The sequence below is a fragment of the Actinia tenebrosa genome, unplaced genomic scaffold, assembly GCF_029948245.1.
Source record: "Actinia tenebrosa isolate PJP-AT-01 unplaced genomic scaffold, QUT_ActTen_1.0 PGA_scaffold12__29_contigs__length_12842862, whole genome shotgun sequence".
NCBI classification, from domain to species: domain Eukaryota; kingdom Metazoa; phylum Cnidaria; class Anthozoa; order Actiniaria; family Actiniidae; genus Actinia; species Actinia tenebrosa.
In genome coordinates, this window is record NW_028292572.1 from 8,350,068 (window position 1) to 8,377,330 (window position 27,263).

A 27,263-nucleotide genomic window follows, 5' to 3' on the forward strand; every position below is an offset into this window, starting at 1 on the left:
GTAAAAGTGTGTATAACTGGGTGTATGGCGTATAAGTCGGCAATGATAGATATCGATATGCAAAAGGAAAAGTATGGTAAGGCTATAGTCTCTTTCTGCAGTGTTCTTCTGTCTATCTCTCTCTCTCTCTCTCTTCGTTCCTTCATGCGTTGCTTTCCTTCAGTAATTCGATATCAACCACTCAATGCATGTCATTGTCATTGCTTTGTCCTGGCTATTTAATATTCCTCTACTGTTTTCATTTCAGCTTCCACTCATCTATTTACAGTTGTCTTCAAAAGCAAAAAGAATGCTATAACTTTAAATTATGTGTTGATCTCAAAGCGGGGTATCATTTATTTTCTTTATGGCTCAAAGGATTATTATCACAAACCAGACAACCGTGAGATTCTCAGACCAAAAAATTGACGTCATGATGAACGTTGCCATGGCAATTAAAAAGAGACCACCCGTAGCTCTCGACAGGTCTTAGCAGAATTTATGGATACAATTTGAAAGCAAACGCAAAACATTCCAAGAAAATTCTGTAATTTGAGAACAGCCAAGTGGGTACTTCGTCATGTGCATCAGACCTTTTTGATTTCAAATCTCTTTATAATTCTTGTTTTCTAATCTTATTATCTAGTTATGGCCGGCAGAAAATCAAGCTATCCGAAACATATAAAATAATTGAGAACGACTTGAGAAAAAGACTTGTTTAAAATAGCATGTGATGGTCTTCCTGTGGTGTTGGTTTAGGTGACCCAAGTTGACTAAGGCCGGATCAAGCGTTCCGTAGAACGTAAGTATTTACACAAACATACGAGTATAAATCTTTTGACATTGGTCTCTTCATCACGGGTCCTGCTTCTTCATTGCAAAAAAAAAAAAAAAAAGCAATTAAAATCATAAAAAAGCGTGAAAAATAAGCCGTCGAATTATATAAGCAAAATGGATTAATGAAAATGGGTGTGTTCCTTTAGTCAGTGCTACTACACCTGTTACGGCTACAAAACAGTTTTGACAGCGTTTCAACACTGGATTAAAATTTAGCTATCAAACATCTGCAAAAGCCGGAAATCTAATAACTGTGATAAATCATATCTCGGCATTATTTCTTCAATTTGTCAGATTTTACACGACCCTTCTGAATGTACTGTCTGCAAAACTCGCGACATAGTTTTACCATTCATATTCTCATCGTCAGCCGCGATAAATCATAAAACACTAATTTTAATATGAAATCCAAAGGAATGTTGGCCCCAATGATTCCAAAACGTATATTTACGATAAATTTTCTGCATTGGCAAAATAATTCCATTTTATGTTATCACATGCGATCGACATTTCTCATTGTACGTATTTTCTCTCAAATGGTACTAATATATTTATCTTAGTTCATATGATATTTACTAGGCTTATTCTATGGTCGGTTAGCCTAGTAAAGACCGTAGTTATCTATTTAACCGTTCTTATTTTATTACTCTGAAATTGAATGAATTGATGTTCAAATATAAATATGCTTATTTATGTGAAGAGAACACGCTTTCGCAAGGAGAATTTTTGACATATTAAGGGTTCTCTGAAAAATCTCCAAAAATTCTCAAACATATATACAGTACAAACACACCAAGTCTGGCAAAACTGTGATTAATTATATCGGCTCCGCCCAGTGACCAATGCTTATATTTTAACTTTCTTCTCGACTGATTTCTATGATGCATGATTACTTCCTGTGAGAGATAATGATGTAGTCTATGGTGTCAGAGTTAGTTAAACACAAAAACATATTGATATTTTTATCTCTTTTTGTTACTCAAGCGTAGGACGTGGAAAATGTCGGCTTCTGAGTACTCAGCATCTACTCAAAAGTTGGCGGGAAGCTATTCCTAGTTGTAAAGGCTTGTGTCATAAAATGAGTGGTAACTTCTATTCATTTGGTTTTAATACCACAAGCAAAACCCTGTCAATGTACCAGAAATTACTAGTCAGTTTCTTGTAATCTCAATATAATATCAGTTTCCAGAAAAGATCACCTTGCTAAATTTACAAAGCTAATCGGAAATACTATCCTTATTTCACTGGTTTTTCTTTATAGTATATGGCAAACGGAATTTCAGTTACTACAATACAGGTTTATCAGGATAATCATAGTACATTATCTTTTTCGCACTATACGGCTCCTGTTTATACTTGAGTCTCCGACTCGGGAAAAAGTAAAATTTGCCTTCAGTCAATACGCCGTATTTTGCAGCAAAGGCCTAAGTAATATAATGTTATTTATTTATGAAATATATCTTTTTTATCTAGAAGTATTCATAATTTCCTTAGTGGACAAGCCAAGCTAGGAACGTTCTGGACCATAAAACATTACTAGAAGTAATCAGTTTTAACAATTAGTTGAGTAATCAATAACTGACTGATTGTGTCATGGTTTTGTACTAGAAAAGCATCGGTGCATGAGCGCGAAACGAACCATTTTTCGCCTGTTTGAAAATCATAATAATAATGAAAGAAAAAAAGACATCAAAAATGTGTGATGTTTTTGTGGCAAATTCACGACGTTATAGCTGACGGAAATCATAGTATAGAAGGGGTGTTTAGCGTTAAAGAAAAAAACGTCAAAACATTTGCTTTTAATGTCCACAAAGGTGGTTGGTATTGAGTACCTTACAAGCTTTATATGCAACTTACTGTACACACACACACACACAAACAAAAAATAACAGATCTCCCGCGCATTTTTCGATTCCCGCCAATAAGAATTCGTGTGGTCTTCTTTTACCACCAGTCAGCAACAGGTGATCCAAATGCAAATTATGCTCTCCAAACTGATAGGATTATGAAGCGCGCATTAAAAAGTCCTATATCACTCGGGCCATACTCAATCTTATGACTTTATATGTCGATATTTAACGAACCATACTGAATATGTAATATATCTCCGTTTAGTGCGTAGTTTACTGTATTTATTACATATTCCTGGCGTGATACGAACTTTCTATCGCTGTTAAGAACTATATCGATCGGCTAAGAACAGCCAAGCTTTAATTCAAACCACCTAGACCAGATTTTGACATTAGGTAAGTTTTATTTAAAGCCCTGACGCACTCACTGTTCGTTCAGTATTGGTTAAAGCACTCCTCGGGAATTAAATTCTTTGTTATCTAATTTCACATGACGGCAGTTTAACTCGGTCAGTTCCTTCAAATATTTATCGTGACAGCTAATAAGCATCCTGAAAGCTGCTATAGGAAAGAGCAGGGTAAGTTTTCATGCTGCTTTCTAGAATTTTCTGTTTGGATACAAACTGAAAAAGTTTGTTAGCGTCTTTCAAGCCAACCGGGCAACGACCGGGCAAATCAGCTGTGATAAATGGCTGTCATTCTTACTCTTATTTTTCACACTCGCTAAATTAAAAAAAAACTCTGCCAAAAATTTTATCCTTACGAGAATAAGTTCGCCTGCGGTCTTGTGCATTTTAAGGTAATTTTCTGATAACTGATATATTTTTCATTTTTCATTTTAAAATGTCAGCACTGATGGGCTGTAGAAAGATGCTTTTTTTATTTCCAATTCTATTTTGCTATTGTTTTTGTTGATGCAGTTTTCTGTTGTCTTATTTCCCAAACTTACCCTCGTAAAGTAAAGACCCAATACTATATAGCAACACTAAAGATGTGAAGTTTTTAAAAAGGGATAGAAAGCTAGTAAAAAATTTTCTCCGGCAATCAGCTGATTGCTAATGCCATCCATGGGGAAAATATGTTCTTTATTGTTCAATTTTAAGACAATAGTCGTTGTGGAAATTCATGAATTTCTCCGCCGAGCCTTCACAGTGTAAGACAAAAAAAAAAATGTAAGATAGCATTAAATTTCTGTTCTCTGAAAACCTTTAATTCAATTGCCTTAAACATAATTTAAGGATTATTAGAAAACAGGAATGAGTTATATGTACACAGGTACATAAATGAGTATCATTTCGCATTAGTGGCATCACTCGATATAAGAGGAGTTTCAAGATGAGCATTTATTGTTTTTATGGTTACTTAATATTTTGAGAAAAAGGCATTAAAAAATGTTCTATGGGCATTCTCATATATTTTATTGGTATTTACTCTATCCATGGGAGCTTGTCTATTGACAATTTTTCCCTGTCTTTAGTTTGGACAAAAAATGGTACGATGTTAAAGGTGAATGGTGGATGGTGAAGTGAACTCGTTCAATAACTGGTCATCGTATAAAGATCTGCAAAATGAGGCCGAATGAAGTGGCAAGAAAACATCTCTCTCGAAGAAATTCACGAGCAACGAATGGGGCAGCCAAATCGGCAACCATTAAAGTGGGAAGAGGTAGACCATCAAGTTATGTTGATAGTATCATGCTTTTAACTAGTAGAGTTAAAACGTAGCCACGCCATCGAATATTTTTAAAACTCAAAATGGTTAGACTGAAACTTCCCGCGAAATGCCGAGCTACGACTTTTCCAACCCGGGGAATTTGATTACCACTATGGACTCAGTTCTGACCGTGAACTCAGTACAGTTCTCGGCTCAGCTAAATTGGAAAAATATTTGCAATATCCCTAGCCTCGAGGCATGTTTTTATGATGCTTTTGAATTTAAAGATTTTAACTTATTTTTTTCTAGATTCTGGCCGAGTTAAGGTTTTTGTGCGAGTTCGTCCCATGAAACCACAGGAAAATAGCAGGAAAGAAACAGTAGCAGTTGATGTCTCTGAACTACGCTCATCGGTAACTAAAACGAATTAGATATTTTTGATATTGCTTAAATTAATTATTTTATAAATTCATATTTTTTTACATTTAGCTAAAAAAGGGAATTTAGGAGGAAAGGAGATAGTAGTTATTTTTCACCTGATTTTGAGTTTTGAAGGGATAAAAGTGAATAGGAAGATCATGGACATCAGTATTGAACTATTGAATATGCTAAACAACATTAAAACGCTAATTAAATACATTTTCAGTCTTTGCCTTTAGCCAAATGAAACTACTTCTCAGATGTAATTACTGAAGTTGGTATTTAAATATTTAAGCTTATGAATGGATAAAATGCAATTTTTGGTCAAACTGGAATTCCATTTTCGAAATGTATTGTGGGTAATTTTGATATTGGTCAGCGGTATTCCACCATAAATTAATTATTTTCTTACCAAAAAAGGAGAAATTTGAAAACGTTAAGATTTTTCTGGTTAAAAATGGCACAAAAATCCACAGAAAAAGGAAGACCTAAAGTCTACATCACGAGGATCGAATCCTTTAGTTCAGCTCACCGATTACACAGCTCGAAACTAACAGACGAAGAAAACAAACGAATATTTGGCAAATGCAACAATCCACATGGGCATGGACATAACTACAAGGTTCAAATCACTGTAGCAGGGTACCTAGACGAAGATACAGGCATGGTTATGAATATTACTGATCTAAAAGGAATCATACAGGATGTTTTGGACGAACTTGATCATAAGAACTTGGATTTGGATGTGGAATATTTCAAAGATGTGGTCAGCACTGCAGAGAATATAGCAATGTTTATCTGGGATAAGCTGTCTTCAGTGTTGTCAAAGGATGTGCAATTGTATGAAGTGAAATTACATGAAACCGAGAAAAATATTGCGGTTTATCGAGGAGAAAGGGAATAATTGCCAGGTCTTTGACTGCCAATAAAGAGTTTTTTAAATTCTGTTAATAAAAATAGTAAATATTTTTAATATATTTAATTTAAATCACTCTTTATTTAGTACCAAAATTGCAAAATTACATAAACTAAACTAAGCTACAAGACTGATTGGTACAAGCCAGCTGTAATAGCCATGTTTAAATGAAACAGTTGACAAATTATATGATTACATAAACATTTATTAACATATTAGATTATTGTTTCCAATGGGAAAAATAAATAGTTTTAATCATAACCCCATCAATAGATGTTTGCAGTCTTGTTTTTATATATTCATCCATTATCTCCAATGAGTGAGATAAGCATGGGAAAAGATGTATTATAGGAAACCTTTTTGTAATATTGAATGTAGATCCTAGGTGTAAAATTTGAGTGCTGGTGTCAGATATTTTTAAAGAAGTTACAGTGAGGACACTCAAACATTGAACTTTTTAGTTCTCAGGTTATTTCTTGAACTTTTTACTAATTCAAACCCTCTAAACGTGAGGCATTTAGTTTAAGTACACCTAGTGATCAAAGGGGAGCAAGGGATAATTTACAGCATGTTATTTAAAAAAGGTGGTTAAAACTCAGTGTTAACGGTTCAAGTGTCCTCACTGTAATTATGTACATAGAGAGTATCACATGTTAAAAGTTTGATATGGTTCTTATTCACAAGTTTCCATATCATCGTGCGTAAGAGTGAGACTGCAAAGTGTGAGACATATGATATAATCAAAAATGCGTAAATAAAAAAGATAGGTAGATTAGGGTCAATACAATGACAAAACTTGCAGTTTCCAGTTTACTGTGAAGTTATATTGTATCACTTCACTGATATCATTTTTATTCACGGCTTTGTCACACTGATTTAGAATCTAAATGTATAATAAAAGTATACAATATTTGATGATATTATTCTTGTCAGATCCATGTGAGTGACCCTAAACACAGCTGGGAGAAGGATTATCCATTTGATCATGTCTTCCCTTCTGACTCCACTAACCATGAGGTAAAGTCAGTCAAGAGCTACTGCCGAAACACTTACCAGAACAACTTGAACAAAATTTAAAATTTAAAAAAATTAGCCAACCAGGAGAGAGCGTCTGGTATTTATTTTATTCTTATTGTGAAGCGCCATGAATTTTGATATGTGCACTATATAAGTTCCATTATTATTATTATTATTATTATTATAATTAATATCATATTGACCTCAGCCAATCACACTCTTTCATTTGTTTTCACTCTGTGTTGTGATTGGCTAACTTACTTGAAATGGTGCTGGTTGGTGTGTCTCCTATGATGTTTTTCAAAGTTTTTCACCCAACATGGTTGCCATGTTATTTGGTCATTAATATATCACACGAACAATGTTTTAGAAAGTATAGGAAATTAATTTGAATATTTTATTTTCTACTAATGTTTCGGATGTTAGCATCCTTCATTGGAATCTCTCCCCCCCCCCACCTTAGAACTAAAGTGGTTTTCTTTCGATGAAGAAATAATGTACCAGATGTCAGTATATATATATATATATATATTTACAAATTTTTAAAAAGTTTTTAAAGTTTCCTTTGTATTCACTTTCTGTATTCAACACAACAACCCAGCCAATGCTGTAATTATCAATTATCAGTGATAAGAATTTATCAATTCATGGAAAATATGTTGGGTTACTGGGGTTTTCGATATTCTGAGAACGTCAACATTTCATTGGCTTGTTGTGAAATTAGTTTTTCACTTCCACCAGTCAATAAAATAAAAGGTACTGATTATTTCTGATTGACAGCAGCGAAAAATCAAATTTCAGCATGAAGCTTGCAACTACCAAGTTTTCAGAATATTGAAAACTGCAGTAATAATGATTTGTAACTTTATTTCAAGGTTTGTAACACATTATGTAAGCCTATCGTCAATGCTGCTCTCAATGGCTTTAATGGTACACTCATGGCCTATGGTCAGACTGGTTCAGGTAATACAAACCACCTCATTACTAGTTAGTACAATACAGAAACATTATTCCACTAAAAGTGGCAATAAATTGACAATTGTGTCTCAGTGACATTGGAAATTGGAGTTTGGAGTGTGGCCTGACTCAGCCCAGTACAGGTTCGATCTATGAATAAGCTGTGCTCTGACTTTGATCAGAGGTTGAGGGCTCAATCTACGAGTTAGCTGTGCCCTGACTTAGATCAGTACAGAATTTGTTTCAGGGTTGGATAAAATTTGAGAAGGTAGAAGAGGATAAAAAATGGAAAATGGGAAAAAAGGGAGAAATGAGAGGGAATATTTTATGGTTGGTAGGGATAACGGGATATGAGGAAGGAAGGAGGTAGAGACAGTTGAAAAACAGATGTTACTTGAACAATCCTTCAATGATATGCCATACCTTTTATTCCATGTAGGTAAAACATACACGCTGATGGGACTAGATGGAATCACATCTGGCGTGGTAGATAGATGCTTCAAACGAATCATGCAAGACACAAAACATGACTACAAAGTAAGGAGTATAACACTCACTCACTCACAAGTCTTTCTGTGTCTTTTTACAGATTTTATGAGTGCGGTTTTAGAAAATATCTATACCTCCCCCATGGATGGGAATTTGACTTTACTGGTGCAGGAGAGGGGGGTTATTATGTAGTTCCAGAAAATTTCCATACCTTTCAATGGAGAAAGGATTAGATTTTCCAAGGGATGGGAAGGGTCTGAGTAAAGTATATCCTGTAGTTCCAGAAATTATTCATTCCTCCCCCATGGAAGAGAATTGGAACTTCCAAGGGATGGGGAGGGTCTGAGGAGGGTATATTATCTAGTACCATCTAATTTAACCATAACTTTTGTTTATTCATCCCCAGGTATCAATGTCATATCTTCAAATTTACCAAGAGAAAATCTATGATCTTCTGAATTCTACAAACAAAGTTGAACTTAACATCAGAGAACATCCCCAAAAAGGTATGCATTTGTTTTGATTTTTTAATCTGCCTTTGTTCCCTTTCTGAAAGTGTTTCCTGAGTTTTTAGCCCCCACCCTATCCCTCTCGATCCAAAATTTGCTCTGCAATCCCTGTACAGGCATTTTTTGCATGTCTTTTCTAAGAGTGGATTTTATAAAATGCTGCTGTTGGAAGAGAACTTTTTAACTTGGCTGTAGTGTTTTCCCGTTTTGGACCACGTGTAATTCTATTGAGAATAAGAATAATAAGGATAATAAGAATGCTTGTTTGAGTTGTATTCATATTCATGTGTCTTCTCATGTTCAACCATTAAACAAAGAAATCATGATACTCAAGAGAATGACACATGGTCTAAAAAGATTTTGCCCAAGATAAAGAGATCTTATAGCTAGTGTTTCACATGTTTTGTGTTTATCATAACACAGGAGTTTATGTAGAGAATTTGTCCGAGTTTGTAGTACGAAGTCCAACGGAAATAATGAATTTATTGGCTGTTGGCAAGAAGAGATTGGTGTTTGCAGAAACCAAAATGAACAGAACTTCGAGCAGGTACATTTACATAGTAAAAGTATGCATGTATTTATTGCAGATATAGATATATTGCCTTGTTTGATGTGTGATGCAAGATTATGTTTGCGCTAGGCATAGTTCTCGAATTTTGTGGAAATTGGATCATTTGTGCACTAAATGACTCAAAGTTTTTGATGTTTCACGCCAGTTTGTAATGTTCCGCACTTTGGCCAAATATATGAAAAATATATATTTGTATTCCAGTAATGATGAAAAGGTAAATTATACACCGTGAAAAGATGAAAAAGTTTTTTCATCTTTTCACGGTGTATAATTTACCTTTTCATCATTACTGTTTCATTAGAAACACCGACGCAGCTCACACTAGTTTTTAGCTAGTTATATCTTCTTATTTGTATTCCAGATCACATTCCGTATTTATGCTGTTGATAGAACGAACACTAAACAAGGATGACGGCAAGAAATCTAAAGACTGTGTTCCTAATGGAGATAGAAAAAGTAGGTCAACTCAAAAACGTGCCTATACACCGAATCTAGACTGACTAACGACTGACTAGCCGCGTGTTCACGTGGAAACATAAAAAGCTTTTCAACGTGTATGAGAGGCTAGTCAGTGCATAACAATAGTTATTCAAATTGGCCGTCATATTTCGATTTGGTGTATGACATCACGATTTTGTGGTACGGATGTACCGTTTAGTGCCATAACTATAATGCCAAATCCCTGCCCTCTGATAGTCTAGCTGCACGCTGTCATTGGTTTAATGGATACCCTAAATTTTTTACCGTGACCGTGCTAGTTTTTTGATCCTGCGCAATAGGCTGCCTAGCCCCTGCACTCTACAAATTTGAGCGCGCACTGTGATTGGTTTAAAGGTATCCTTTTTAATACCGTGACCGTGCCATGCGTTGTGAACGCGCGAAAGTTTTTTGATCCTTCGCAATAGGCTGCTGAAACCCAGCACTTTTATATCGTTAGTAGTAAACATAAGCGCGCGCTGTAATTGGTTTAAAGTATGTCTTCAATGTTTTACCGTGACCGTGCCACGTGCTGTTTACGTGCGAAAGTCGTTTGCCGCGCGGGAACCGCACAAGAGAATTTGTGTTGAACCTCTCTTTGGGTCTTCTGTAACGTGAAGCGTTCAGAGACCAGCTTCGTTCACATCGCCATGGCGTAGCTAGGGGCAACCGCTCGCCATCGCCACGCTGGTTATGCTTCTCTCTAACATACACAACTATATGTTAACCAGTAGTCATTGTTTAACAGGTCCACATCCACGCAAAGAACACGTGAAACAAGCTGGCTCACTAAAAAAGGTATATGCATATTATGTACGCCAAGGCTGTAATAGAGAAACATCTCGTTGGCGGGAAATAGTATGAAGTCATTCCGTAACTATAGTCGCTAATCTTTTATGGTTGAGCGGTGTTCCGGGCTGTCTAAATGTCGTTAATTCCCCGCCCCAGGATTGGAAAATGATCATGATGCTCGTCTTAACAAATTGTATTTTTTTCAGGGTCTCTCTGCCACGACTTCAGAAGTCTCGGATTGCGCTTTAGAAACAGAAGTAAGTAACCCTTATTTATTTGCATATTCTGATAATTGACTGTTTTAAGATTTTCCGTGGATCCCTTGTCTTTGCCAGCCCTTTTCTTTCATTGCAGTCCATGGCGCATTCAGTATCGTTATGTTTACACTAGTGTTATTTTTGTATTGCTATCTTTTAGGATGAGGAACAAGACTCACTTGCAAAAATGACTTTCACCGACGACGTCCTTGTCCGAGGAAGAATTCACTTGTGAGTAGTAAAGCTCTTTCACGACCTTTTCTTTGATCTATGAGCAACTTTCTCTCGCCCTTTTTTTCCTTAATAAAAGGAACCCTCTTATTTTTACTCCCATCTCCAAACAAAAAGCATTCGATTATTTCCCTCTGCTTCCGCTCCCCTTAAAACGCGTTATTTCTATGTAGATGTGACTTGGCCGGAAGTGAACGGTTAAAGAAAACACAAGCTGAAGGAGATCGATTAAGCGAAGCTCAGCACATCAACTCGTCGCTGTTGGAGTTAGGGTACGTTTAATGATTATTACCTTTGTTTTCACTTTGATCCTTTGTCCTAAGTTTCAGGAATTCCAATCCCCTTATTATTGGCAGTTATTAAGCTAATGAACTGATCGGTATGTTAACAGGAACGTCATCCATGCGTTAGCTGACGGCAAGCACACTCATGTACCATTCCGTAATTCTACATTGACAAGACTGCTACAAGAGAGTCTGGGAGGAAACTGTAAAACTAGTCTTATTGTAAGTACATTTATACCTCAAAGTAATTGATCAGTATAGAAGGTTTAACGTTCAGTGGGGAATCAAGGATGGTGTAGTACTAGTGCACCCGCCTCAACCTCTGAGGTATAAGACTCAGTTCCTGGACTTGGCATCACATGCGTGTCTCTCCAGTTTTTGCCCCCTGATTTTGATCGGCCCAGAGTTCAATCTGTGAGTTAGGCATGCCCTGACTTAGATCAGCCCAGAGGTTGTGTCAGGGTTTGATAAAATTTAAATGAATACAATTTTGGGGGTCTAACTAGTAATTCATTCCTTAAAGGTCTGTGTTTCTCCCACCATGACGGACGTCAGTGAAACCAAAAGTACACTAAGCTTTGGATCTCGCGCTATGAAGATTACGAACACAGCTTACGTCAATGTGGAGGTAGGTTTCATCCTACAATGTGATTGGATAGTCTGCGTTTCTCTGTTTTTGATTGGTGCAGAGCGAAAGCCATTTGAGTGCCATGATACTGTCAGTTCCCCATGTCATAATTTGATGGCATCAAAGTTAAGGCTGACCTTGACAACATAGTGAGGCCTAAAGGACTCGACCTTTTACCTATATATTTTAATTTATTTTGAACTCTTTTATTTCAGGTGGATTACAAGAAACTTAGTGATGATTTGACCAAAATGTTAGACTCTAGAGGTATGTTCTAAAAACATTAAAGAAATTTCCCGACATTGTTTTCAAGATTAACATAGAGACGCGCACATGTTTTCTTATTTAGGAATATTATTGTAGAGCACGCAGTACACATCTTTTTCCCTTTCTCGCGCCCGTACGCGCGCTTGTTATTACCAATTTGTTTCCTGAGCATGATTGTAATTATATTGATTAAGTCGCTGTTTTGTTTATGTTACAGAAAAAGATATGGAAGACCTAAAAGAATCGTATGAAAACAGAATCACCAAGGTGAAGTTGGAGGCTGAAAATATGCTGAAAAGTTCGATGGATACAGCACAAGAAGCTTTGGCGACAGTCAGGAATTTATTCGAATCTAAGGTAAAATGAATGCTAAATCGTGTCTTTTATTTCATATATATGGCCGATTCCTTCTTTCCTCAGTTCCTGTATGCTTGTTTGCTCGTTTGTTTGCTTGCTCGCTTGTTTGCTTGTTTGCTTGTTTGCTTGTTTGCTTGTTTGCTTGTTTGCTTGTTTGCTTGTTTGCTTGTTTGCTTGCTCGCTTGTTTGCTTGTTTGCTTGTTTGCTTGTTTGCTTGTTTGCTTGTTTGCTTGTTTCCTTGTTTGCTTGGTTGCTTGTTTGCTTGTTTGCTTGTTTGCTTGTTTGCTTGTTTGCTTGTTTGCTTGTTTGCTTGTTTGCTTGTTTGCTCTACTCCATCGTTCCCTCCATCGTTCCCTCCATCGTTCCTTTGTCCTTCAGATTCTTCATTCCCTATCTTCTTTCTTTCTTTTCTTCTTTTCTTTCCTCCTTTTCTTCCTACCTGCCACTATCCATCCATCCATAAGTTATTTTTCTCTATATAATGTCCATACAATTAATAGCCATTTTTACAAACATTCCAGGAGACAAGCCTTCGTGATGACATACATCAAATAGACCAACAGCTACAGAAAGAAAAATCCTTATCCAGCCAACTTCAACAGCAGCTTTCCTCCCTCAGCACCTGCCTTCACGGTGGAGTCCATCGAGCAAAGAGTGCCCTACTGGCTGAGCTCTTATCCATGCAACTCTTCTACACCATTAAAGACATGCCTGAAGACGAACGACAAGAACTAGCCAAGGTTTTCCAAGACGATTACATATACTCTGGTAAATCATTGCTTGATACCAAGGAAAAGGTCTTGGAAAACACTGGCAACGTACTTGAGCTGTTACAGAGTTATTTAAAACTTTTGACTGCCTCTGGAGATGAGCTAACAAGCAATGGGTTTAACCTCAAGACGTTAGAAGAACAACTTGTTAGCGACCGTGACGAACCGAAAATATTGCCGTCTCTGGTTAATCAAAATTCTCACGAGTTGAATGAAAAAGAGAAGGAGGTTGTTAGCTTGCAGCAGAATAAAATATTGTTGTCTCAGTTCAATAAAACGGACGATGACAAAGTTTCTGAATTCTCCACAACTGACGTGAAATTAGACTCTCAAGAAACAAATGAATCAAGGTTTCTCAGTCTCACGAAGAGTCTTCGGAACAAGCTACAAGATATCAAGGGGTCGTTGGATGGTGACGCAATCGAGTTCTTAAAGAAGGCATTTGGGATGAAACGGATGGACAAAGAGAAGGAAGAAAGCAAGGAAAAGGTGTATGGTGCGATGCTGGAATTATTACGTCATCGGGAAACCCAACAAGGTAGGAAAAAACTACCAGATTTGAGTTAGTTTAGTAAACTATATATGTACTCCGAGACTGTGCTGTGCCCTGTACACAGTCAAACGAATATGTCCTTTGTCAATATATAGTGGCTTTGCACTATTACGTGATGGCAGCCATGACAGGAGGCAGTACCAATTGTATCTGGTCTGGCTAATCTGATTTACATGCAATATATACAATACAATAAAATTGTATTGTATATATTGCATGTAAATCAGATTAGCCAGACCAGATACAATTGGTACTGCCTCCTGTCATGGCTGCCATCACGTAATAGTGCAAAGCCACTATATATTGACAAAGGACATATTCGTTTGACTGTGCAATAAGAAAGAATTCAGATTCCCCGGGGGTAGGGGGGGGGGGGGGGGAGACTCTATTGCTGTGCCTCCTGTCATGGCAGCCGTCTTGTGATGCTGCAAAGCCTCTTACGGCACATTAACCTAAATACACTTAACTGTTTCCCCCATCATCTATAAAATCTCCATTTTAACCAGTATTGTGAATGTTCTCGCTTTCTGATTGGTCTAGAGCCGGGGGAAATAGGAGGACATACCGATAAATTACTTTAGCAAATCACGCGCGGGTTTGAGACCGTTGTTTTCCCTGGCCAAACTTTACTCTCGTTTTTGTAGTAAAATTTTTACATTTTTTGTGTTAAAAAACAATTTCTTCCAGTTTTCCTTGGTGTCCTCTTGTTTACCACTTTACATACCACGGAAAACTGGAGGTAATTGGTTAATTCTCCGCTTCCATTTGTTTATTTACTGTTGGTATTCATCGTTGTTGTTTAGATAAACTACACCAAGACCCAGAGATACCCATGCTACATGCTGAGATTGCTCTTCTGGATCAGTCTGTTTGTCATGTTCTTGTTGACAAGGCGTTACAAAGCGCCATTCTGCTACTTGAACACGCTGACACCCAACAAAAATGTACAAAACTCTTGAATAACAACGACAATCTGAACAAGGAACTAGAGGTGATGCGCTTACAGGTAATAAATAAGTATAATTATTTATTATTATTAATATTATAAATTTTAAATATTTTGATATTAGTGTGATGTATTATAAATTGTGTTGAGTGTAAGGGTTTTTTGCGGGAAAAGAACGCTGATTTTTTTCCCGCCAAAAATGCAAATTAACTGGAAGCAAAAGTTACTTCACAAGTTCATAAACACATTTCAGATATCGATGAAGACAATGATGAAAAGAGTAAAATATAGATTTCCATATTCATTGTATTTTTTATGTTTTTGATACTTTAAAGTAATTTCATTTCGGGTTTTTTTTTACAGGTTGAAACTCTAGTAAGCGAGAACACGAAACTCAACACGAAGTTGTCCGAAACTTCCAACTTTCTGCAGGACGTGAGAACAAGCAAGACAATGCTTGAGAACGATCTGTCGTCGGTCTTCCAACTGTACAACATGAAAAGTATACAAAACCCCGTCGGGAAATGCCCTTCGGATGTGAAAAAAGACCTACAAGACGGAATCTCGTCTCTCGTGGAGGAAAATGCAAAACTTAAAGTAGAGCTGAATGATAGTAAGAAAGAAAACGAAGAGTTAGAAACACGACTCAAGAACACTAAGGTTTGTTACAATTCCTTTTATTTTTCAGTTTATATTTGCTATTGAACTATATAAAAACTAGTTATTGCTTTTTCAAAAGGTTTTGTTTGATAATAGACCTCTTCACTACGACCATATTTCCCAGCATTTCAGACCACTTGCCAATCCTTCGAGTATCATTTCTTTGTTTAACGGTTGCGCTGGCATGAGAAGTCAAATGAATATGGATACTACTCAACAAAGAATCGTATTCTCAAGAGAATGACACGTTGTCTGAAATGGGAAAATATTATACCCAAGGTAAAAACGTCAATAGCGTACCCTTTCAGATCTTCTAACGAGAGGCAGAACTTTTCTAACCCTACTCGCTTATATGAAAAGTCAGCCCCATGATCCTCTGTTGTAAAAGCTCGCCTCTAGTCTTCCTAAGGCGCTATTACACGGAGCAAGTTTATCTACAACTTGTCTCGCAACGGCGTTGCGACACAAGTTGCATGGAGCATTGCAGCGTGTAACTTACAGCGCAATTTGAAAAATGTTGCGAGACAAGTTGCAGCAATCTTTGCGAAAAGTAGAATTCGTTTCTACTTTTGGCAACGATTGCGTCTCCGTCGCACCGTGTAGACACTCTTGCAACTTGTGACGTAACGCCATTGCGAGATAAGTTGCAGAGAAACATGCTGCGCGTAATCGCGTCTTTAGCGAAATCAATCGCATCTAGCAGAACGAATACAAGCGAGTGGTTATGCAGCTAAAACAGTGGTAGCAGTGAAGAAAAAAAGATCCTTTTGCCTTAAGTAAATAGAGTTATTGCTGTCTAGATATGACTAGTTATAGAAATGTGAGCTGTATTCTTTAGATATTTTTCTAATGGTCAGGAAAGCAATTTTTCCAGTCGTCTCATATGTTGATTGCCCTCGAGCTTTAACAGCTAGCTTGCTTCTTGGTTGCCATGGCACACAGTAATGGTATTAATGAACAGCACTATTGCACGTAAAAGCACCGTAACACCTTTAATTCTGATTGGAGGGGGAAAACAGCACCTGAGCAAGAGCACTTAGCACATTTGAAGACGAACCAATGATTGGACGATCATAACCAACACGTGACAGAAAAAGACAGATGATTGGTCCGTTCTGACCTCATGATAACTTGACTTCTGATTGATCCTTATAGACCTTATAATAACTCCAATTCTGATTCGATCTTCCTACTTACTGACTTGAAACACTTATTTCATAACATCTTGACCTCTGATTGGTCCTTTCTATCCTCGTGACAACAAAACTTCTCTGTAATTGGTCCAAACCGATCTCGTGACAACTAAACTTTTAATAGGCCCGAATAGAATACTAACATCATAACAACTTGTATTGACTTCCTATTGGTCTATACCGACCTGTCGTGTAAACCAGACTTCTAATTGGCCCTTATACTGACATCATAACGACTTTTATTGACCTCTGATTGGTCCTCACCGATCTCGTGACAACAAGACTTCTAAATGGTTAACGAAGCAAGACGTGTCGTTGCTTCTGTTCAGTTTTACATTTTCGACTTTACTTTTCAGCCAAGGATCAGTAGCAGCGCATAGCATAGCTCCATTCAAGTGTGGCTTCCTTCCTCTTCCACGCGCCTTTCATCAATGACTTGGACTCACTTCGTTCCATTCCTTCACCAAGATCAGTTTTTCCACTTCTATTTTATACATATGGCGTCATGCTAGAATTGGAACTAGACAAACTGCGCTTGGCACAATGAAAGTTAGTTTATGAATGAAGAAGTGTGGTCTCCGCAAAGGAGTAAAGATATGCTTGGAAATAGGGCCATGGTTATAGTAAACACTGTTAGTGTCTCATCGCAAGACGTGAACTTGCTTGAAAAGAGCGTAACGTCGTGTATAAATGTTCAAAAGAATAGTTTAATTTGAAATAAAGAGATATAAAGGGATAGATGAAAGGATAAAAAAAGCTGACAGATAACGAAGAACCAAGCTTCACCGATCATGGCAACTAGCTACCTACTATGCGTGAACAAGTAATGTATGTATACATGAAGGAGTCGTTATGATTTTTAAAGGCAAGACTGACTGCAGCACTCATCTGGCCACTTCAGAAAAGAAGATTACACCAAGCAGAACACAAAAAGAAAATTGAAGACAAGACTGACCCACCCATGACAAGTGTCACACTTTGTTAATGTCGTTGCCAACACTTCCTGAAGAGATGAGTCAGTGGATCCAAGAGCTAATGCTTTGGAATACAAAAGTACTCGATGCTAAGATACACTGGTCGCTACCCGCCCGACTGACTGACAGACAGACAGACAGAGGGTTTGGTTGACAATTGGCGATACAATTTTTGAAACGAAACACTAAACATCACGTGTGAGAGAAGAAATGTTGTTAGGATATTGAAGAGTGAATCTAAGACTGGTACTGGATATGTTGAATGATCGTTGTGTTAGAGGTCTGATGGGTAACCAAGATTAGTGCGAGCGCCAAATGAACAGTTTTCGCTTGACTAGGGTGTTCTGTGTAGAGCTTTCATGGACAGACGGACAGAATGACTGGGGTAAAACCATATACACGAAGGAAGGTCTCGGGTTTATGATTATAAATAAACTGGAAGGCTTAGTGTACGAATTTATGTGGACAAACTGCAAATTACGAGAGAGAAATTATATCAGAAATTATGTAATTGTTTAAAAGGGGTAGAATTATGACAAAAATTTAGAAAATAATTCATCACCTTAAAATAATTTTATAACCACAAAATGCAAAATAAGTAAAATACACGTAAAATTAGACACTAAAATAATAAATGTTCTTAAAACATATGAAACACTAATTTTATCCACGTTAAAAATTTAAAGACAACATAAATGATCACAACTAACAAGTGATATAACATTTAAAAAACATTAACTTTAATCTATCTGAATTTTTTGTAAAGCAAAATTTGTTAATGCAATAAAATTGACGGGTAAAAGTGTGTTTTAAACAAGTATTCTTAAATATTAGATAGCTTAGACAAGCAATGAATGTGTGTGTTTTTGTTATGTGAAAGTATTTATCATCTTTTCAAATAGTTCTGTGTGTAGTGGATTAGTGTTGTAGAACTAAACACCGTTAGGATATTTACGGACAGGGCGTGGCAAGACCATGCGGTTATTCCCATAATGCAAAGCGGTATGACGCAAGTCATATCCTGCATACCATGAAGTTGTTTGGTAATATACGTTTGTACTTCTTGTTAATGGAATAGTGTTTATTCTGTGCTGTCTTGTGTACCGATTCTTAAGCAGTAGTCTTTCATGAAGTATATTCCACGCTTGTCATCAATACCTTTTCAATGCAAGTTCATGATTGAGAACCCTTTTTTTTTTTTGAGCGTGAAATTAAAGCCACAGTGCGACACTGAAGGGATATGTAGAGGGTTACGTTAGTGAAACTGCATACCGGAGCTTTACAAGCCATAGCTGGCATTTGTTGGTCCGTCGTACTGTAGGTTTTTCACGTTCATACGAAAACTGTATCATGGTAGGGTTTTCAAGGGTCTTTTAGTGCTATATCGTTATTAGAGAGGTTTGACAAACTCGTGTACGGCAAAGGTGAAACATCAGTTGAGGAGAGAAAACTTTTCCATTACTAAAGAAGAATCGCAATAATCTCCAAGTAGAATGTGAAAATAAGAATATTTGTCTTTGGTGAGAAGGTTTGCAAAAGTTAGGGTGAAATGCAAAGAAACGATGAAAAAGTGGTTACGTTTGCCGTTTTCTGGAAGAAAAAATGTGTGAGTGAGCCCCCTCGATGAGTTGGGGAAAAGTAAAGAATATATGAGTCTAAATGTAAAAAAATAAAAAGGTCTATCTAAAAAACCTTGCTATCGTTAGTTACCACCGCAAGTACATCAGTGGCGCAGCTCAACGGGGTCGAACTGAAAGCATGCTAAAACCCTCTATTAAATGAAAATTTTCCTTTGTTTCTCCCAAAAAACTTAGATGAGTTTTGAAATATAATTTTTCTCATACTTTGCATTAATATTTTTACGATGAGAAAAAAATCATAAAATATTCCTTTTTTTTTGCAGGAAGAACTGATGGAAAAGCAAAAACTTGTGGAGACATTGAATAAAAAGAATGACAAGCCAATACAGACTAGAACATCAAAAGCGACACAGACCTTGTTGACTGATAGTAAACCTGCAGTGAATGGGGACGCTTCTGGTTGCAAGGAAATAAATGGGGTAGAAAGATCTGTTTTGCCTTTGACGAATTTCCAGACTAATAAAGAAAATGTGATACCAAACGGAGATATCAACCAAGAAACAGCAGAAAACGATACTTCTGTGAAAAAACCCACCTCGAAAAAGCTCGGAGAAATCGAGCAGTTTCTGTTAAAACTACAAGATGAGTTAAACAAGATTGAAGATGATGAGTCTGCACTTTTTACTCACGCCAACCAGCGACAGGTGGTTTCGTCTTTGCGAATGAATCTGAACAAGAGACTCGGCGAGTTATGGTCTATTGAGGTTGTAGAAAGCAAAAATCTCCGAGAAAAAGTTGAGGACCTAACGGAGAAGTTAGAGAATACCAGAGAGGAGTATGAGAAGCAAATTGATGAACTTGAGAGGGAGCTTGATAGTGAATCCCAAGCGAGGTTGAACTTAGAGAACGAGCTCATTCAATACCGTAAAGAAGTCATGGATCTTGGTGCGGAAATCTGGTCGACCAATCAAACTAGTGGTTCTAAGGATGTTGAGTACCTGAGTGACTCTTCGAGAGAAACCTCTCGAGAAAGTGGCTTTAGATCGAGATCAACCAGCGATGTTCAAGACAATGAACCTCATCACTCAGACGAGGTAGATGGGGGCAAGAAACGGTCAAAACCAAGGAACCTCCTGAGGCGAGTTAGTTCGACCCAAGAGAGTGATAGTGATGAGTCGCTATGTGAAAAGAGGAGATCAAAAGATCTCATCCAAGCAGAGAGTGACACCAAGATTGTCAAGGCCGAGCTACAGAATCTTAAACAGACCTTCCTGCAGATAAATCAAGAGCTTTCAGACTCTGGGAAAATTCGTCAAGAGCTGGAAGAAAGATTTCTGAACTTGGTTAATGACAACAATGCCATTTCTTTAAAGTTCAAAGCAGCGGATGAGGAAAATAAAGAGCTAGAAAAGAAGCTCAGCCAAGTTTCTTCACTAAAAGCATCTCTACAAGATGAACTACTACAAGTTAAAAGTGTAGTTCACATACATTTAGAAGACATACGAAATTACAAGGAGAAGATTGCTAACTTTGAAGTGGAAAGAACACGATTGAAACAGGAATTGTCTTCGCGAGAGATCAAGTCTAGTGCAATGGACAGCAAGTATAAAGAAATGGAAAGAGAACGAGATGATGCAAAGAAGCTCCTGGAGACCACTCAAGGACGTTTACGTGCGTATGAAGAGGAGTTGAATCTTCTGCGAGATACGTGCGATAGGTTAAGGAAGGAAGATGATAGCGACAGGGAAAATCTTGTTGAAGTCAAAATGAAAGGGGGTCATGGTAGAGATCCCGCAACTCCAAGTCGAATCCAGTCAATCCATCTTGTTTCACGAGCAAAGAGCCAAGTGAACAAGAAACCATCGTACTTGGCTAACAAGAAGAAAGTAACGATAAAGAAGAGCCCGAGAGAAGACGACAATTCTCCGCGGACGAACACACTAAAGAGAGGAACATCAGGAAAAAGAGGAAAAATCACAAGTCCAAGGGAATCCAAGACCTTAACGCGTGACTCAGATAGAAGTACACTCAAACGAACCAAGACTTCTGAAAGACGAGCTACAATCAAAAGGGATACCGACGAAGACCGCAAGCTGAAGTCAGAATTGTTGTTAGCTAAGGAACAGCTTGTTCGACTCAAAGGGGAGCTTACTCTTTCCAACATCCAAACTGCTAATCTTGGGACGCATTTGACTTCACTGAGAGAGGATAGTAACAAGTTGGAGGTGGAGCTATCATCTATGCATGTGAGAAAACCTCCAAACTCTAACGACACAAATCAAGAGTCCAGAAGTACCTCCAGGGATGGTAAAATAGAAGTTGAGCTGGCGGAAGCTAAAGAAAAAATCATCGAACTTCAAGACAAAATTCTGAGTCTTAGACGAGAAAAGACAACGAGTGAAGAAAAGATGTCTGAATCAGAGGAGGAGCTAAAGAAACTGAGATCAGATGTCTACAAGTCAAGGGATGGTTTAGAGAGAAGTCAAGAGGTGGTTAATATCTTGAAGAAAGAGATGGAGGTTTTGACGATGAAAAATCAAATTCTACAAGAGCGTTTGAATAATTATAGTCGTGAAACTGCACAGAATGTCATTAGGGGTAATTTGGATGAGCTTGACCGCCAAGATGAAAGCCAAAATGACAAGGAGACAGGGTCACAGAACATTAATAAAGAACAGATGGAATACTATGAGAAGGATAGGCTGAAGTTACAAAGAGAAATAGAGGATTTATCAAACGATAAAGTAAAACTTGAGGACATGAAAAATTTGGTGCAAAAACTGGTTGATGTTGAAGATGAGCAGCTGGTGTTGAAGCGACGTCTGAGAAAAGCGGTGAAGCAAGTGGAAGAAGATGGCACCGAGGAGGTTGTTAGCAAAGACACTAAGAACAAAGAGTCTTCACCAAAGAGAAATTCAAGGAAAATAAACGAATTGTTGCCAAATAAAGACGAGAAAAGGTTCGAGGAATACTATGTTGAAAACACTGCTCTGCGCTGCGAAGTGGACGCCTTGCGTATATATATTGCAAACCTTGAAAACGAGATCAAATCCATGAAATATAAACTATCCATCAGTGAATCCATGCAAGGAAGCCAGGACAAAAAGGGTTTAGCTGTTTTGTTAGCATCTGCTAAACATGAACGTGAAGAACTGAGAGAAACACTCAATGGTATCTACAGCGAAAAAGAAGACTTGGAAGAAGCCCTTAGTGTTGCAAGGGTAAAAAGTGAGCGCTTGCAAAGAGAACTTAGTGTTGTGATGAAGAAACGAAGTGAGATGGAGATGGAATTAGTAGCAATTAAGACGGGAGATTCTGTTCCTGAGAAGGATAACCCGAAAACCAGTCTTTCTACAGAGGAAGAGAGAAAGCTCATTGAGCTAATCAAAGGTTTTTTGGATAACATTGGAGTACAGAATGCTGAGGAGAAAGATATCTTGGACCTGGCAAAATCGTTACTGTCACGAAACAACCATCAAGCAGAGGTGAGAATTGAAAATATAAATAAAGTGAATATCTCATTTATTGTTGTTAATGTCACTTAACAAGGTGGTTTTGTTGAAGAAATTTTTGGATATAGTTTGGGAATTAGAAATGATTTGTTTAATGAAATCGCGAGATTTGACTGTCATTTGTAAAATATACGACCTCCAAAATCGCGAAATTGGCGTCGCAAGAATTTCATGTAATAAGGCAGTAAGGGTTATTGTACCTATTTTAGCTGTTCTCTGACCCACTACTCTGTTTCTGTTTCATCTATTCCTATCTAGCAACTCAGTTCAGCCTTTTTTGCCACCTAGGGGGAACTCCAATTGGATAAGAGCAGGGAATTTTCGACCAGCATCCCCATCCTACATATAGGAGTTAACCCCCCATCTCCCCCCTCCCCTCCCCTACATGATCACAGTTGTCCCTGGCAAGGATGGTGTCTGATTTGGTGGCTTTCTCTTTTCTATCTTTGATTTTTTGTTAGAAAAACTCAAAGGGAAAAGGAAAAGAGAGCAAACCTTGGACAAGGAATTCATCTATGGCAAGAAATCTCACAAGTATGTCTTTTATAGGAAAATTCTTCATTACCACCAACAGCGCCGCCACCACCACCATAAGCAACACCACCACCATCTTCTTCTCTGCATGTTTCATCTTCATCACTGCAACACTATGGTTATCTTTTTATCATTGCCATCATTGAGCATTAGCATGACTAGACATGACATGTTGGTTATCCTGTCACCATCATAAACATCAATTTATTCATCACTGTCATCTACTCATCTACATTTAATCATCTATAATCATCATCCATCATCATCATTCTTCATCACCACCATGATATCAGCATCAACATCACTATTGCCATCATCATCAATACCATATGCAATACTGCATTTGTAACTTAGTGATAAAAAATAACTGTTTTGTTTTGTGTGGTTTTGTTTAGGGGGATCAGCTGCAAAGTCAAGCAGTAAATCATTAAACAAGTCACAAGCCTCTAGGTAATACATGGAAATGAGGAAGAAAAGACTTGATGAAACCGAAAATATATATCAATATTTATATATTCATATATCATACAACGTCAAAAACGTTTCAAATCAAGTATTAACATTCAAGTATCTGCTATAGAATTGTAATGATTCCAAATTCGCAAGAATATGCGACTTTGAAACTTGGCTGCATGTAAAGTTACTCAAATTATTCACATGAGTAAAGCAGTTACCCTTTAGATCCAAAAAAAAGTCCCCCCCACAGCCATTCATAAGGTGAAAAAAAGTAAACATAAACGTTGTTTTCTTTAATGTTTACCATGTTAGATTGGCCAATTGTCACCAAAAATACTTGACAAAGTAAAATTCATTTAAAAGCTTTAAACACCAATCTCAATATTATTAAAAGCTAATAAATTATCACCTGCACAGGCATGGAGCACAAGCTAATGCTAGCAATCTAAAGACCCACACATCTACAGACACAAGTAGTCACAATGATTCTTACAGTAAACTCAAGCGGCCTAAGCCAGGCACCCGTGGGGTACCAGAAGGAATGGAGACTGAAAAACCAACTGCAGCCAAAGCTGTAAACAGCCTTAAACAGCAAGATGCTGAATTAGATGACGTCAGTGATGGTGTGGGTTTTATGTCTTTAGATAATGATGTGCATATACAGCAAAATGTAACAGGCGAGGTGTTAATCAAAAAGGCATGGACTTTGAGAGATTTGTTCAAGCTCAGCTCGGAAGCCAAATTACATCTTCCCGAACCTAGTGTTGTAACTCAATAATGCATAGCTGGCATTGATATAGCTCTTTTTCCTCAACTTCCTTCACCTCAACACCATTCCTTGCAGTTGATGAACCATCAATACAACATTAATTCCTTTTTTGAATGCATATTTTTACTCTTCATGCTATGGAAGCAAAAAAAATTCTACGTAAGGGTTTGGCTTACAAAAAAATATGCATCATAATATTTTGCTGAAATTCACAAGTTTTTTGTCTTTTCAGTATTTCGCTTAGTATAAAGTAAGTTCCTAAAATCCTTCAAGTGTGAATTCCCATTTGGTAATCAAAATATAAGCAAGTCAAATAATTATAAATTTAAAAAAAATAGAGAAAGTTTAAGTTCATAAATGAGAGTAATGACAAACTATATAAACTAAAAGTTAAAAGCTTTAGAGACAGCTTCACTAACAAAATTTAAAAATAGAATAACAATATAATTTTGTAGAAAATAATAATCCCTTAAAAAAATTTGAGATAATTTCAGCATACAGTACTTCAAAAGTTTCTATAGAAAATGTTTAAATTTGAACCTTTCCAAGCCATCATTGAACCAAACATGGTTTTTATTTTATAGTTTTTTACAATGTTCACTTTCTGGATAGGTGTGTTTTAGGTAGCCTTACAGGAGTTAAAATAACCGGTCATCGCACAATGTATGCCCAAAATTGGAACTTGTCCAGTCAAATGATGAAGGACTAGCGTCCGAAACGTCAGTAAGTTTTTTCATCTTTTCAAGGTGTATAATTTACCTTTTTATCATTACTGTTTCATTAGAAACATTGACACAGCTCACACTAGTTTTTAGCTAGTTATATCTTCAGTCAAATGTTTGCTCATCAGTCATTTGGACCATGGATAATTACTAATTGGGGCAGTCGTCATGACCAGCTGTTATTTTAAGCCCTACCTTACAGGCAGATTGTACATGAAAAGGATTTATTTATATCAAAATATGAACAAATATGTTATTTATCATTTATATTATGACACTTCACAAGAAAATTAAATTGGAAATGTACTAGTTGTTTATGCACTATTTTTTGAACGTCACAAATCACAACACATTAAATTATAAAAAGGGGCAGTTTGGAGTTCCAAAATTTCCACTGTGTTCCTTGATTAGACTCATTTACGCAGGGTTAACCTCGATTTTGTGCAGAATATTGATGTGTTCCAGTCAAGGTCTGTTGAATTACAAAATGTTTGTATTGTTGAAGTTGTGCATTCTTTACTTTACCATTGGTATTTGTGAATATTTAGACACTGATATGAAACTAACTCTGCATAAATGAGTCTGTAGGAAGAAACACAGCCCCTTGGGCTGGACCAGTTCACTAATTGTACCCTCCCCCTTACTTCTATACCTCATCAGTCACACAACATTGATCTGCTCTACACCATGCATTTCCTCTTACAAAACAACCTACAACCTATCAGAGTTTTTATAGATTCTTGCATGATGTTTACACCAGTTACGATATTGAATAAAAAATAAACAGTTATATTCGGGACAAATTTGCTTGGGGAAAGTGGACTGAAGGTTTCCTCCTCCTGGCGCAGTACAGCTCTTCTAAACTTCCACAAATGATAAAATATAGTTTTCTAAGATAGTAAACATGACCCATTCTAGATATGCTGGATAAATGACAAGAACACATCCTGTTTATTGAACTCAGAAAATGCCTATGCTCATTCAGTTCATGTTCCAAACTCCTGAGATACTTAAAAAACCAGAGCCGATTAGTCCTTGGTTTAACTATATATTTGGCTTTTCTGGTTCATGATTAATTTTGGTTCCCGCAGTGATCATTGTCTCTTTACCATCCATTTAACATTTTATTAAGTAGTTTCAGTTGCTGCTTATTGCAATACGTTGGTTTCTTGAGCTGTTTTCGTCGTTTGTTACTCTTCCTTATCATCCCATGATTCTTTCCCGCCCTCCATCTTTTTAATTTCCCTTTTCCAGTGCGATGAACTCTCTTAGCAACAGCCTTGCATGTTTTTCTTTTCCCACGTTTGCTCATGATGTTAATGTTCCTAGCTATCACAGTAAACCTGTTCTCCATATTACCATACGCTGGTTTTACAATATGTTCTGTGCTGGATGCTATTTTGCTATGGTGCAAAATACCAACAAACATGCTCAAACTCCTCTGAAATGATGGTGTTTGAATCTTACTTGACAGTAAGCCATAAGAACTTGAAAAAAGTGTCGATCTCGAATATTTTCCAATGATTACCAAGGAGGAATTAGTTGTAGTTTTGGAAATACCAACACCAGGAGATTTTGAAAGTGAATGAAGATTCCTTGAGGCTAGATGAATATAAAAATGTCAATACACACACACACAATTGTAATACACTTTCTAAACGATTACTACATTATATTTCTTGCATAAACTTTTCTATAAGCTTAAACCCCAGCCTAAACGAGACTAAAGCCAAAAATTCCTACAACAAAGAAATACTTTACCACTGGAAACCCCTACATGAAAACCATCCCAGTACCTCGAAAATAAGTTAAGAAATCAAATACTAACCTATTCTACGATCTATCGGGATTTTCTTACAAGAAATGTTAGAAAAAGCAGAAAGCCTAAAAAACCCAACACGTGCCGCCATCTTGGATTTCCGAGTTCCCCTACAGACCACAGGTAGCCCACAGTGGCTTTAGTGCCTTGAAATAAATGTAAAATTTAGAGCTTCTGTCTTAATAAATCCAATCAAAATTGAACAGTATGTATCTTTGTTTCGTAAATAGCTCTCGTAGTACTGAGTGTTAAGCGAAATCTTTCAGATATAGCTGTTTTCTCAT

General features: G+C 37.1%; 3 protein-coding genes across 5 annotated transcripts; 2 read left to right on the forward strand and 1 right to left on the reverse strand.

Annotated features, from left to right (window-relative positions):
* LOC116308984 (uncharacterized) lies at positions 1–25,472 on the forward strand. 3 transcript variants are annotated; one of them, XM_089028059.1, is made up of 24 exons: positions 1–781; positions 4,144–4,331; positions 4,629–4,732; positions 6,589–6,672; positions 7,548–7,635; positions 8,069–8,166; positions 8,525–8,624; positions 9,051–9,174; positions 9,560–9,654; positions 10,424–10,473; positions 10,674–10,724; positions 10,885–10,955; positions 11,129–11,227; positions 11,347–11,461; positions 11,763–11,867; positions 12,083–12,134; positions 12,352–12,491; positions 13,013–13,799; positions 14,618–14,820; positions 15,124–15,420; positions 19,491–22,652; positions 23,141–23,213; positions 23,609–23,663; positions 24,087–25,472. In XM_089028059.1, exons 2-24 carry the CDS (start codon positions 4,235–4,237, stop codon positions 24,445–24,447), a joined length of 6,411 nt encoding a protein of 2,136 aa, XP_088884185.1. In that variant the 5' UTR covers positions 1–781; positions 4,144–4,234; the 3' UTR covers positions 24,448–25,472. The 3 variants fall into 3 exon arrangements, with proteins under 3 accessions (XP_088884185.1, XP_088884186.1, XP_088884184.1); XM_089028060.1 differs by lacking the exon at positions 1–781 and adding an exon at positions 2,947–3,062; XM_089028058.1 differs by lacking the exon at positions 1–781 and adding an exon at positions 3,082–3,244.
* LOC116308994 (6-pyruvoyl tetrahydrobiopterin synthase) lies at positions 5,134–6,575 on the forward strand. The gene has a single exon (XM_031719522.2). The coding sequence runs from the start codon at positions 5,197–5,199 to the stop codon at positions 5,641–5,643; it is 447 nt and encodes a 148-aa protein (XP_031575382.2). The 5' UTR covers positions 5,134–5,196; the 3' UTR covers positions 5,644–6,575.
* Positions 24,994–27,076, reverse strand: LOC116308992 (uncharacterized). The gene is made up of 2 exons (XM_031719521.2): positions 26,989–27,076; positions 24,994–26,762 (listed from the first exon to the last, which is right to left on the reverse strand). The coding sequence occupies exons 1-2, from the start codon at positions 27,068–27,070 to the stop codon at positions 26,266–26,268; spliced, it is 579 nt and encodes a 192-aa protein (XP_031575381.1). The 5' UTR covers positions 27,071–27,076; the 3' UTR covers positions 24,994–26,265.
* Between the last annotated feature and the right edge of the window lie 187 nt (positions 27,077–27,263).